General features: G+C 37.9%; 1 protein-coding gene across 1 annotated transcript in view; it reads left to right on the top strand.

Moving 5' to 3' along the window:
* PRKDC (protein kinase, DNA-activated, catalytic subunit) overlaps positions 1-13,792 on the top strand; it is an 84,486-nt gene that overhangs the window by 49,814 nt on the left and 20,880 nt on the right. The window contains exons 59-70 of the mRNA XM_058806045.1: positions 630-840; positions 1,421-1,610; positions 1,965-2,180; positions 3,428-3,540; positions 4,550-4,681; positions 5,853-6,032; positions 9,219-9,427; positions 9,879-10,017; positions 10,445-10,633; positions 11,155-11,379; positions 11,969-12,077; positions 12,790-12,901. Coding sequence (XP_058662028.1) covers positions 630-840; positions 1,421-1,610; positions 1,965-2,180; positions 3,428-3,540; positions 4,550-4,681; positions 5,853-6,032; positions 9,219-9,427; positions 9,879-10,017; positions 10,445-10,633; positions 11,155-11,379; positions 11,969-12,077; positions 12,790-12,901 — 2,025 coding nt within the window. The remainder of the gene's footprint in view (positions 1-629; positions 841-1,420; positions 1,611-1,964; positions 2,181-3,427; positions 3,541-4,549; positions 4,682-5,852; positions 6,033-9,218; positions 9,428-9,878; positions 10,018-10,444; positions 10,634-11,154; positions 11,380-11,968; positions 12,078-12,789; positions 12,902-13,792) is intronic.

Here is a 13,792-nt window from a genome sequence, read left to right as displayed (position 1 = left end):
AGCAAGAGAGTTGATCCTTAGAGGTTTTTGTAAGTATTTCAATATAAAAGAGTAACACTGAGATAATACTCATTATATTTCTTTTTATTCCAATAAGTTAATTTATAAAATTTTGTCTCATGGTGGTACATCAAGTGTAAGTGAAGCATTTTAACGAATTTCTAAGCTGTGGTGAGGTTGTTTCATTATGCTAAACCTAATTCTGCATTCATGTTCTGGAGTTTTTGAACAAGGAGGACCCTGCTATACACAAGTGCACAACAGTAGATTAAGTGTTGGATTTTTAAAAATTATTTTGATGAAGCAAAAGATGAAAGAGGACATCTTGGTGCTTTTCCATCCATAGCACTTCTCAAAAGGAAAAAACTTGACAGAAATCATTTTTTCAGAGTTAACCTTTTATATGAGGCATAGAACATGATAAATGAATGAGGAATTCCTTGTAATTCAATGCAAGATTAATGGCGTGAAAGTGTTAGTTTAAGGCCTTAACAGCTTATTGTTTTGGAGTTTTTTGCTGGTGGGTTTGGGGTTTTTTCCCTTTTAAACTTGGCTTTTTTAGAAGTCAGTGGTGGGAGGTGGTTCTGTTTGAAAATAACCAATAATAACTTTATTCTTTGCCTCTACAGGTTAATAGTTAGGAATTTTTGGAGTCATGAGACAAGGCTGCCCACAAATACTCTTGACCGCATGCTGTCATTGTTAAGTTCTTTCTATTCCACCAAGATTGAAACACATTACTTGAGTCTAATCACAAATTTTCTGCTTGAAATGACTAGCAAGAGCCCAGATTATTCCAGGAAAATATTTGAGCATCCACTGTCTGAATGCAAATTTCAGGTGAATTGTACTGTGTTGTCCTGTTCGCAATATGTGACAAATTCTGCTCTTTAATGTAGTTATGACTTAAAGAAGAATGGCATAATGAAGATTTTTCAAAGTGTTTTGTGCTCCCAAGTTAACAGGTGCAGCAGTTATGAGTTGTGTACAGTATCAGAAGTTTAATGATTTTTTGGGGGCAATAATTGTACTTTCTTTTAAAAAATGTATATTCGATTAAAGTAATATGCCAGGAATAGCTGATTTGTAGAGTACTGAAATGCTAAAAAAGAAGGTAGCAGAGAGAAGCAGCATCAACTGGAGAAATACTGTCAAGAGACAGGAGTACTGGTGCAAGAGCTGTAAATCAGTCCTCAGCTGACCAGTCCAAGTTAATGAGCTTTTTTTTGCTGCTGAGCTGTGGAGAACTTCTACATGTTTGTAGTTTGTTGGGGTTACTGTTATATATAGTCAAATTCTGTCCCTGTACCTGGGAGGGTGTTTTGATTTCTGGACTGTAATTTCTGCCGTCCTGCTCAATGAAGAAATGCAGAAAGCCTCCATCTTTACTGTTCTAATTAAAATCTTTCTTTGTTCATAGGACTTTGTAGTTGACTCCAGCTGGCGTTACCGAAGCACTGTGCTCACACCCATGTTTGTGGAGACTCAGGCTTCTCCAAGTACCCACAGGAATTTGTCACAGGAAAGATCCCTTTCTCCTTCTGGGTCAGTCCGTGGGCAAGTGAGGGCTACCCAAAGGCAGTATGAATTTACACCTACACAGCATGGCAGTAAGTCCAGAACAGTGTTTTCTGAAATGTTCTTTTTTGCTGTAGGAATCATGTAATTTCTGTTGCATATAACTTCTTAATGTAAAAGTATAAATATGTTTAGTATCTTGTTTTCCAGGGCTTTTTTTTTTGTGTGGTATGAGAAAAAAAATCACATTTTTATTATTCTCATACATATTTTATGTTCTGCCTAATGTAAAACAAACACTGTCTTACCTAGCAGCTTGAAATCTGTTCTGCACTTAAACACTAGGAAATTATATTTTTGGGAGAGAAAAAATACCTGCCTCAGAGATGTTTTCACTTTATTTATATCTGAGTATGTTAGAGCTTTTTGGTGATTTCTTGTTCCAGGTGGTAGAAGTTCTTTTAATTGGCTAACTGGAAGTAGCATTGACACACTGGCAGAGTATGCAGTTCCTTCATCCTCTGAATCCTTGTCTTCATCCATGCTGTTGGTTAGCAAAAGGAGTGAAAAACTTAAACAAGCAACCTTTAAACCAGTGGGGCCAGATTTCGGGAAGAAAAGGTTGGGTTTGCCTGGAGATGAAGTGGACAGCAAAACTAAAGGTCTGTAAGCCTTACTGTGCAATTTCCATGCAATTAGTATGCTTTTATAAACCATCCTTGTCAGTTATTTGGCTGGCAGTCCATTGTCTTTGAGACAGCCCAATTGAGGTTCACCTTGAGAGATTTTGTTTCCAGGAGTGTGTGATGATACGTGACATGTGACAAAAAGCTCGACTGTGCTAGGAATTGTAGAATTATATGTTGTTCATTGAAAGAACTGGCTGGATGAGAAACCAGTCAGTGTGATCTCTGCATTCCTACCTCTCCCTCAGAGGATCACAGCATGAATATCAGACAGTTCTGACCCTTCTGTTTTGAATTTAACTCTTTAAAGAAATGTCTTTAAACGTATTTTCTAAACCATTTCAGCTGTGCTGACCTGATCTCCAGCATTTTACAATTTGTCATTAGAAGTCCTTGTTTTTCTGAGAATGCTCCTACTTCCACTCAGTAAATGAGTGAAAAATATCAGTACTGCTCTGAAGTGACTTAGGATCCTTCTCCCTCTTTAACCCTTGTCTACATTGCCATTAAAATTTCAACCGAGAGGATGACATTAGAAGTTCATGCATAGAGCTATAAAGATGAACCTTTTCAGTACCTGAGAGGTGTTTCAGGGCAGTTATGACTAATAGACTGCAGTTCATGCAGAACTACAGAATAGAGAGGTCAGTCTACCTTCTAGTTAGTCCCTGGTCTTCTACCCTGGAGAATACCAGTTACAGTGGTATATTTTTGTTTCCTCACTCTCCTTTTCTAGGAAGTGGACTGAGCTGACAGTCAGTTAAATGGCCTTTCCCCATGACTGTCCTGAGCAGGAGTTGATCCAGTGGCAGTTCTATAGTAATACTTTAGAAATACAGTACAATATCCTTACTAAACAATATTTTAATATCTTTTAGCACCCCTATATTTAGGGAGTTATATACTTTCTGGAATATAGTGCAAATGCCATATGTGCCTTTGAGAGTTTAAAATAAATCTGGCAAATGGAACATATTTGTTCATGACTTTTAGGGTCTTTCCCTGTACAATAGTTTGATCTTTATACCTCATCCATGCACCTAAAGTCTCTATATAAATGCTTATAATCTCCTAAGAGCAACTTAATTTTTTGTTATTGGCTAGCTTGTTGAAAGGCTTTGTATTTACTTGCTGGTAAATACAAAGATGATGTTTATTTTTATACGATGCTTTTGCCTTAAATCTGAAAGGAAAAGCTGTGGACATGGTCATATGTTCCTTAGGTATGGAAGAAAGAACAGAAATTCTAAGACTGCGGAGACGTTTCTTGAAGGACCAAGACAAGCTCAGTCTGATTTATGCCAGAAAAAGTCTGGCTGAACAGAAAAGAGAAAAGGTTAGTCAATCCAAGGTTTAAAACTTCAAGTCTCAATGCATTTGCAGTCTTGTACTTCATCTCTTGTAGTAACTGTGTGAAGAAAGGGTAGGTGTAAGGTACTGGTCGCTACTTTAAGAGCTTTAGAAGGTTTAATTTGGAAACAATGCTATTTATGGCCCTAAAGCTAAGTGATGTTATTTAGCATGGGTCAGAAAAGAGCTGGATGATAACACTTCCAGTCTACCACTTAAAATGCATGAAATGATTTTATGTGATGGGAGTTCCTAGCAGTTATTGGGAAATCCTTTACAGTTGTCATTCTGGAAACTAGGAGCCTTAGTGCTATAATACACTGCAGAAATTGTATGAGAACATTATCTAGTGTCTGAAGGTGAACTCAAAAATGTGATACAGCTGATGGACTACCCAGAACTGGTTTGAACTTATAACCTGAAGGAATGTCAGTAATAATCATTTGCTGAGTGTTTCTCAAGGCCAGAAACTTACTACTTTGTGAGTTTTCTGGTTGTGTTATGTACCTGCAATAAATCTAAGTGGTTTTAAGCTGTGTAGCAGTTTTTCAGACGTTCCTGTTACTAAAAATAGCAGACATTATCATCAAAAAATGATAGCATTTAGTCCCAAGAGGGCTAAATCCAGGATTGAGAGCTACCAGTTTGAGACACTCCTGTAATACTCTGCAGATGCAGACAACTGTGTAAGCAGAACTTATGTCTGGAAGAACCACACAAGCATCTATTTTAGCCCATTCATGTTTACTTGCAGGCTAAAGGTACCATTTCCTCCCACCCAGCAAGAGAGAACCTGTAAATGTGTTCTGTATGGCAGTCCAAAATACAACCAACAAAATCCCCTGTCTTTTAAACGCTTCCACTGATGGTGTTTCCTCCACTTCAGTGGGAGGCTTCTTCAGTGAAAAAAATTTCATAATATCTAATGTAAACTTCTCCTGGTGCAGCTTGAGGCCATTTCCTAACCATATTTTTACATGATTAATGCATTTCAGGAGATAAAATCTGAGCTGAAGATGAAGTATGATGCCCAGGTTACTTTGTACAGAAGTTACCGAGTGGGAGACCTTCCTGACATCCAGATTGAGTACTGCAGTCTCATTGCCCCTCTGCAGGGCCTTGCCCAGGTCTGTCTGCTTTTCCAAAGTCGCTTGTGGGGTTTACTTGTCCTGCAGGGAAAGTGTCATGTAGCTGGGCAACCACTTCAAAAATTGATTTGTAGCTTTGCAGTCAACCACTGTGATACACATTTAAAGATTCTGTTTTCAGAGGGAGTGTATCTCCTACCCCTGTGCTGGTGCAGTGCTCAGAGAAGAGGCTTTGTTGCTTGCCTCACCTGAGCAGTTGAGGACTGGATAGATCAGCTGTTGTCCATTTCCTGCAGGTTCCTCTGCTTGAGAAACAGATGGTGCTCTCTGCAGACATTATTGCAAAGGCCTTCTCACTGTTTAGTAACAAAACAGCCATTTCACTTTTATTATATGTCTGTCATAGACTTGTAAAGTCTATGACAGATGAACACACAAATGAATTTAGTATGACTAAGACTGGACTCAGACTCCTCAGTTATGTGAGAGGGGTAGAAACTATAGACTGAACTGAGCAGCAGACTGAATCTCATTTTACAGCCTTTGGGAAGTTACAGTCTTCCTGATTACCTTTGTAATTCATTACTTTTGATAGTCCCTTATCTCTCTGTAAAGGACAGAAATAGCACACTCACGAGTGGAGTGTCAGATAAAGAGTTAGACCAAATTCCAGACCCATGATAGACCAAGATGCACAGGATTGTTACACACACAAATGTGTTTCTGGATTGAAAAAATGCCTTTAAATCTCAGATTAAACTGTCTGTCCATACAGACAGTCTGTCCCTCAGTTAACTGCCTCAAGTTTTAGGACTTGGTCTCCTCACACATTGATGTATTCTTTTTTCCCTAAAACTCACTTCATGGACTGTAGTATCCACATGATATCTAACATGATATTGGGTATCTGGTTCCTGTAATGAGAGTTGTGAGTTTGTGAAAATTGCAAATTCCACCCTCTCCACTGACACTGTGGCCTGAAAGTCTGCATTGCCTTGGAGTTTCTTTAAATAGAAGAATTAAAATAGTATTAGAATGGGCAGTACAGTACTTCCCAGCACAGGTAAGATGCATGCCAGACTAAATAGTCCACTCCCAGAGAGTGCCTAGGGATTAGGTACAGGGTGAGTCATGTCTTTTAATTTTATTTAACAGTCTGTTGTGTCACAGCAAAGTTCAGTGACCTTACTGTTTTTATTGTAATTCACAGAAAGATCCAACATTTGCCAAACAACTTTTCAGCAGTTTGTTTAGTGGAATTTTTCATGAGGTCAAAAAATCTAAAAACCCTTCTGAGAAAAACACCATTGTTCAGAAGCTGCTGAACGACTTCAATAATTTCCTCAGTATGAGCCTGTCATACTTTCCACCCTTCATTGCGTGCATCCAGGTAAATCCTAATAACATGGCATGGAAGTAACTGGATATAAAGTCTCTGAATGTGTGATAAACCCAGGGTAGTGAAGGTCAAATACTGTCACTGAAGTTTAGACAGAGATGGAAGGAGAATTGTTAACCAAATGGGTATTTCAAGTGACACTTAAGGTGAACGAGGTAGCTCATACCTCTGAACTGATTTTTCAAGGTTTCTACATTTCTGATCTCTAGAGTTTGAGTCACCTTTTAATGTTCTAATTGCATCAGTAACAAGAAGAGGTTTGATTACAAATGAAAGCTATTTCAATTGAAGTGGGAATTGAGAACAATTGAAAGGGTTCTGTGGGTGTTGTGCTTATCTTCCTGTTTCTGGGAAGTGCTTACTGAGGAATTCTTTGATGTCTTGAGGATATCAGTAGCTGTCAGACCGTTTGTTGTTAGTCTCTCTTGTTTATTTTTTTCAAATTAGTCCCCTGAAGTAGTTGTCTGGGGATTTTCAGTAATGAAGGAAGGGCTCACCAGAGGATGAGTGGGTGCACCACAGTTGTTTCAGTGGAGAGGAAACACGAGCCTTTCTGTTATGAGAATATACTGACCTGGAATAGGTTGTGAATTTTAACCCAGTCTTTTAACCCAGTTTTCAGAGAGATAAAAAAACCTTGTCCCAGCACCTGTTAAATACCCACTGTCACCGTATTTAATGATTCTTATCAACTGTATTGATGTTGTGATTCCTGGCTCTCAAAGGAATCTCTTTTTCAGTGGCAGCTGATAGTTTATTTTTTGTTATGGAAATTTAAATACTTTGTGACAGTAGGTATCCTTCCAAATACAAGAGAACCATCTAGTTTGAACTAGCTTTGTAAACAGAGAGAAACCTTGCTTCTTAGTACTTGTAATGACACATCTGAAAAAATGTAATTTCTTGTTTACTTTTTTTCTGTGCAGCTGCGTAAAAGGTCATATACTATGGGGATTTTTCTGGGCTGGCTTGGTATTTTTTGAGCCAGCATCTCACAATAGCTATCTGTTAATATTCCCTCTTGACATTGCATTTGTTGGTTCCATCTTGATGATATTTATTTGTGTTGAATTATGCTGTCTAGACCCTGCTAATAACACTGTTGCATTAGGCTACTTTTTTTTTTTTCTGAGTAGACATCAAATGGAGACTCAAGAAGTAGGTAAATTCAATTTCATCAAAAATACAGACTTTGTAAGAGCAGTAAGAGCATCTCCTTGCCATCCTCATCAATAACAAAAGTACAATATCATGAAGTCCAAACAGCCTGCAAGCACTGAGAGGATGTTTTTTCCCAGTAGGAAACTGAGTTCACATTGACCAAGAGAGCAGCCTGGGAGAGTGTGAGCAAGAGCACAGCAGTGTCAGGGCTTTCATTTTTGACTCACACATGTGGGTCCTAGTGGCTTGGCCATTTGGTTTTCTTTCCTGTATACCAACGGCATAATAAATACTGGCTGGTTTCAGAAAGGCTTCCTGCTTTACAGTTTCCTTCTAGTTTTTTGACTTATTAATCTTCTACAGGTTCATGTCCCATCAGGTGAGTAGCTTGGTGGGTTAAAAGAGCTGGTTTTGTCTAGACATATAAAGTTAAAATTGACTATGAAGCTCTGGGATTCACTTTAGGGTGGATTAAGGACCAACTGAAATTCTAAAAGAGTTAACCACATGACAGAAGTTTACACAGCCTCCAAAGAGATGCTTGGCCTCTGAATATAATTGCCTTAGAAATGTTTTAGCTGCCAGGCCAGCTTGGATGCCATTCTCCCTAATCTTTGAACATATAATGCAGATAGACAGTGCTCATTGCATATGGAGCAGGGGACATTTCCTCTGCTTTGAGAAGATAAGTGATCAAATAGTCACCAAAATGCACTAAATAAAAAGATACCTCCTTTGATGTGGGATGATGTCTGTAAATTTTAAGTTTGGGATGATATTCATTCTTGGCACATACTCTAACATTTGCACAGTTCTCACCCTTTTTCCTGTGGTATGAGAAAGGGCTTTTGGTCTCGCCTTACCAAAGTTGTTCTTAAGGTTTTAGATTTTTGTGCAGTTGTCACTGTGTTCCTGATGTAACCCCTAAAAGCTGGCAGTCAAGGAATGTGTCTGGGGCATGTATGCAGCTAATTGAAATTGCCTTAATAGTAGTTGAAATATATATGCTAACCCCTCATTGGGATCTGACTGGTCTGTAACTCAGGAAGCTACAAGAGGCTGTGGGTTTTTTGAATCCCAGCTCTACAAGTTGTGTCATGAGTTTGCTTATGCCAGATGCCTCTTCTGTAATTTTTGTGGTGGTTGTCATTTATCAAAGAAGTGTAACTTGGTTGTTCTCAGTCTCCTGTTGCAATTTCCAAACAGTGGTTTCTTTTCACATGGTATCCTTGAACATGCTGTGGTGCAAGAATCTGATTTTAATTTTTATTCTAAAATGTGATGCTGCTTCTTGTAATGAAAGCTATACTGTACCTCTTCCATGTTGTGAATTTTTTTTCTTCTTGATTTATTTACCTGTATTTAAAATAGTGATTTAAGTATTAAAAAAAAAAAAAAAAAAAAAAAAAAAAAAGCTTCAAGTAGACAAGAATGTTTATCCCTGAAGAAGAGATTATTCCGTAGTTGGACTAATGTTAAATATGCTAAAGAGAAATATTGTCATGTCTTTAAATCAGGTAGGGGTAGATGAGTGCAGTACTAGGAGTCTAACAGGAAGCTGTGATGTGCTCAGACTGGCTGAGTGTGTGGGTAGAAAGCCTCCAGCTCAGAGATGACTTCCTGGTAAATCTGTAAATCGTGCCTTTGGCTTATGCAGGAATGCACCACTGAACAGGCAAAGTGAAGCACAGCTGCTGTGTAGCAGGCAATATCCTGCCAACAGACAGAAGGAAAAGTTCAGCCTGTCAATGTGTCCATGTACCTCTCCCCCACTTTCCTTGTGATTCTGTGCAGAGAGTTGTCCCATGTCTTGGAGCCAGAGTATATGGGGTTACTCTGTACTGTTCTCTGTCCAAAGAGCAACAGCACAGAAGGAAAAGATTCCAGTTTTCCCTGGGTTGGGAACTTCTGGAGGCCTAATGGCTTATTTCCATTTTACAGCTTACTGTATAAGAAAAAGGATACCAAATCTGTATAGTTTTACACCAAGTACATACCTGTTGTTTTGTTTTCCAGGAAATGAGTTACCAGCACAGAGAGCTACTGGAACTGGACTCAGCCAATGTCAGCACGAGCTGCCTTGCAAGTTTGCAGCAGCCCATGGGCATCCTTCTCCTGGAGCGTGCCCTGATGGCTCTGTCCCCTGCAGAGGAGCCCCCGTCCAAAAGGATGCGTGGCAGGACAGAGCTGCCCCCAGATGTGATCAGATGGATTGAACTTGCCAAGTAAATTCTTGTTTGAGACAATTTACTCCCACTTAGGTTTGCCCTGTGAAGAACTCTGCTTTTATGGCTTGTGGGATTTCTTTTTTAGTCTTTCTGTCTTTTAGAATTAGATATGCTTTTAATTTTTTCTCAGTTAATACTGTCAGTGAGAGCAATTAGACTTTAAAACTGTGCACTCTTCTGATGCTGTCAGATGCTGCTGAAAAACATCTTGTTCACAGCTTTTCAACTGCAGCAGTTTCCATAGTTCAGCTATTACTCTACAAGATGAAGTTTATGTAGTTAAGTATGTATTTCTGATCATACATAGAAAATACTTACTAAAAATTTACTATTTCAAGCTGGTAGTATTACTGCTTATTGAATTTATTATTTTTTTTAGATAGCCTCTGCTTGCATTGATATACATCTGCTGAGCTATTTGAAAGATTTCTCTTTTCAATTTTACTAGGCTCTACAGATCCCTTGGGGATTATGATGCCCTCCGTGGCATTTTCAGTGGTAAGATTGGAACTAAGGAAATTACACAGAAAGCTTTGTTGGCAGAAGCAAGGAATGATTATGCTGAAGCAGCTCAATATTATGATAAGGTAAAATTACAACACAGTATTTTTGTTTTGTAATTCTCTCATGACTTAAAACTAATCAAATTAGAAAAAAGTGCAATTATCTGGGCAGACAAATAAAAACACATGGGCACACTGCAACCCTGAGAGAGCAAATTGCATATGTTCATGGCATGAGTTGCAGTGGGTAAAAATGAAGACAGATCTCTAACCTTCTTTTAAAATGTTTACTCTTCAAAAATGTAGGTTTTCTGAAGATAGCTACCTGAAATTAATTTATGTATAAACACTGCAAAGCTTGAATTTTCTGCATTTAATGTTGCTGTCACACTCTGGTAAATGGATAGATATTTTTATGAGAATTAATGACAGTTAAGTTGCTCATGACTTAGAATTGAAACAGGTTCTTGGCTGGAATCTGGCACTATTCTCTTTCAAATTCATTCCCTAGGCACTCTCCCAAGAAGACTGGCAAGATGGAGAGCCAACAGAAGCAGAGAAGGACTTCTGGGAACTTGCATCTCTGGAATGCTATGACCACCTCACAATGTGGAAGTCTCTGGAGTATTGTGCTACTGTTAACATTGATAGTGGAAAACCTCCAGACCTAAGCAAAACATGGAATGATCCATTTTTTCAGGTTTTTAGAAATTATTTCATTGGTACTGCACCATTTTTATCTCTGCAGGGATGTCCTACAATATTGAGATTATGGGTGAAAATCAATTACATTATTTGGGTTACTTTATTATGGAAAATAGTGGAGAGTACAATATATTTTAAAAATTGAAACAATCACTTCTGCTTGTTCATTTTGATGTTTAATTTTTACCTCAAGTCTGTGGCAGATCCCACAGGACTAGCTTTATTGTCACCTTCCTTTTGCAACTCTTTTTTGTTTCTTTTCTCACTTATATTTTTTCCTATTTTAAGAGTTACCAAAGCATGGATTTTGAAACTGGTAAAATTTACTAACAACTTCTTGAGCTGTAGGAAAAGGCTGCTTTGATTTGTTAGCAAATAGGAATTTGTCAAAAGCGAAAATATCTTTTAAAAAATTCAATTTTTTTTTAATTTATTTGATTTGCCACTGATAACAAAAAAAACCTAATCACCTGTTATTCCATTCCAAGAGATAAAGACTGTGTTCTCACTTTGTAGGAGACATATCTGCCCTATATAATACGCAGTAAGTTGAAGTTACTGCTCAGTGGAGAGAATGACCAGACTTTGCTAACCTTTATTGATGAGGCAATGAAGACAGAACAGAAGAAAGCCATTATAGAAATGCACTACAGCCAAGAACTCAGTCTCCTGTACATCCTGCAAGATGATTTTGACAGAGCCAAATATTACATTAGCAATGGCATGCAGATCTTCATGCAGGTAATAATGTCTTCCATCTCTGGTATGGCTTTTTTGTGTAAACTGGAACAATGAAAGTGCTGTTGCTATTACTGCTGCTAGATAATGCTCTCGAGGAACACTCAGTGCCTTCTGTGTCAGGTGACAAAACTTCTTTTAAATTCACACTTACAATGATAAAAGGTGAGCGAGCCAGTGGAGTGCATTCTTCTGTTTTAGTTTGTTCTGTTTTGCTGATTTTTATCTTTTATACATTTTCAGAGTAATTGTGCAGACAATAAAAATTTTATTTTGTTTATCTTTTCAGGGGCTTCCTGTCCCCAGAACAAGCTTACAAAGATTGTTGCATTGGGAAGTTACAAATTCTATCCATTACTGAGTTTTGATTAGACTGTAGGTCTTTGCTCAAACCTAGGATAGGAATTGCAGCCAGAATATGCCTCTGTTCTTGAGCAAAGCAGAGTTGCTCTCTGATTATCAGCTATTAAATTACTTGTAAGATGTTGGGTTCTAAAGCATAACATACAAAAGCATCAGATCAATAATTTGTAGGGCACTGAAAAGAACCATGCTTTAAATCCTGTCTTTGATTCTCTCCCTGTCTTTTCAGAGCTACTCCAGCATCGATTCCTTGTTATATCAAAGTCGAATGACCAAACTGCAGTCTGTACAAGCTTTGACAGAAATACAGGATTTTATCAATTTTATGACCAAAAGAAGTAAAGTTTTTTGTTTGTTTTTTTTTTTTTTTTTTTTCCTCAAGCAATTTTCCTTTTGTATTCAGTAATTGTGATTTCCTAAACTTTGAATTTCTGGACTGCTGTTTGAAGAAGCATAAGTCTGGAATTAGTTCTTACTGTCTTCTTGACAGTAAGACCTATTACAGTTTTGTAAGATAGGATTGAACATAACTTTGTGTTCTGTTGCAAAGTTTAATTAGCATAACTCTCATGATAAGAGTTGAGCATCTCTTTTGAAAGTGTCAGTTAAAGTTTTAAGCTAAGCTTTTTTATTGGAGTGACTTTTGGTAGTAAATAGCATTTAACAGAGATGAAAAAATGGGTGTGGTATAGAAGTTGCACCTCTTGACATAGCCCTGAAGGACACATTTATGTGCATAAACCAAATTAGATATTAAATTTTGTTAGCAGTTCCACTGTGTTCCAGCATGTTCATATATGGAAAGGAAACTACCTGGTGGTGATCTCCAGTGGCAATTGACACAGATGTCCTTACAGAACCCCCTGTGCTTCAGCAATAAACAAAAGTGATATGATGATCACTAAGTAGCATTTTTAGTGCAAGCCCAGAAATGCAAGTGGGTTACTTAATGGCAGCTTTCTGGTTTGAATGTTAGACTATATTTTGTTTAGCCCGTTTTCATGCTGTTTGACTTCAGATGCATTTGAAATGTTCTCAATTGATTTCTAGGTAACTTAGATTCAGAGGCTTCCCTTAAGAGACTTCTCAGAACTTGGACAAGCAGATATCCAGATGCTAAAATGGATCCTATGAACATCTGGGATGATATCATTACAAATCGGTAAAATTGCATTCTTGGGTTAGCTTAGGTTCTGTCTGCCTGTTTAGTTCCAGGAAGTGCTTTTTCTAATGCTGCTTGTTTTTCTATGGGAGGAGTTTGATCCAATGCATTACTTTTTTTTTCTTTCTTTTTTAACTGTGGTAGTAGTTTTCTCAATATAACTCTGGAGTTTGTGTGACTAACTTGTGGAGAGGAGCAAAAAGAGATTGAGCAATGGCCAGGGAATAAATTTTATTTTGATAGGGAAACATAGATGTTAGTTTAGTCATTTTCTTGCATCACTGACTATATACACTGTGTAAGCTGGCCCATTTCAGCAGCCCTTAAACATATTCACTTTTACAATTGAGTAGATTAGCTGCATTTAGCTCAATGCAGCACCACCCAAAAGGCCAATCAGTTATGAATAAAAATACTTGGGCAGTTCCAAAATTAGGGAGCATACAAAACAAGCCCAGCCCTGTCACTCTCAGTGCCTCACCTGTTTATGGGAAAGTTAATGACCACTGCTTTAATTGGAGACTTCTGTTGTGCAGATGTTGCTAGAAAGAACAAAGGCTCTCTGGAGACTCCTTTGGATTAGCTCTGAAGAAACTGGAATGCTTTTTGAAATTTGAAAGTTTTCTGTCCTTGCCATAGCGTCTGTCTTCGTCCCAATTTATTCTTCCAGTGAAAGTCTAGATTAGTTCTTCTTTCCTGTGTGATAACTTCTTCAGTAGCACTGCTGATACATACTATGCTATGTGATTTATTTTGTTATCTCTTGGTGTCAGGAAAGCATGGCTACAGCACAGCTTATTGGAGTTCAGTATTAGGCAGAATACCTGGCATGGCTTACTTTTGAAAAAAGTCTCGAAACATTTATGACTTGAAGGGTTGTCAGGGTTTTAA

This window comes from Ammospiza caudacuta, chromosome 1 (genome assembly GCF_027887145.1).
Source record: "Ammospiza caudacuta isolate bAmmCau1 chromosome 1, bAmmCau1.pri, whole genome shotgun sequence".
In the NCBI taxonomy this organism is placed as follows: Eukaryota; Metazoa; Chordata; class Aves; order Passeriformes; family Passerellidae; genus Ammospiza; species Ammospiza caudacuta.
Note: the sequence above shows the minus strand (reverse complement) of the source record. Positions and strands in the feature narration are given on the sequence as shown.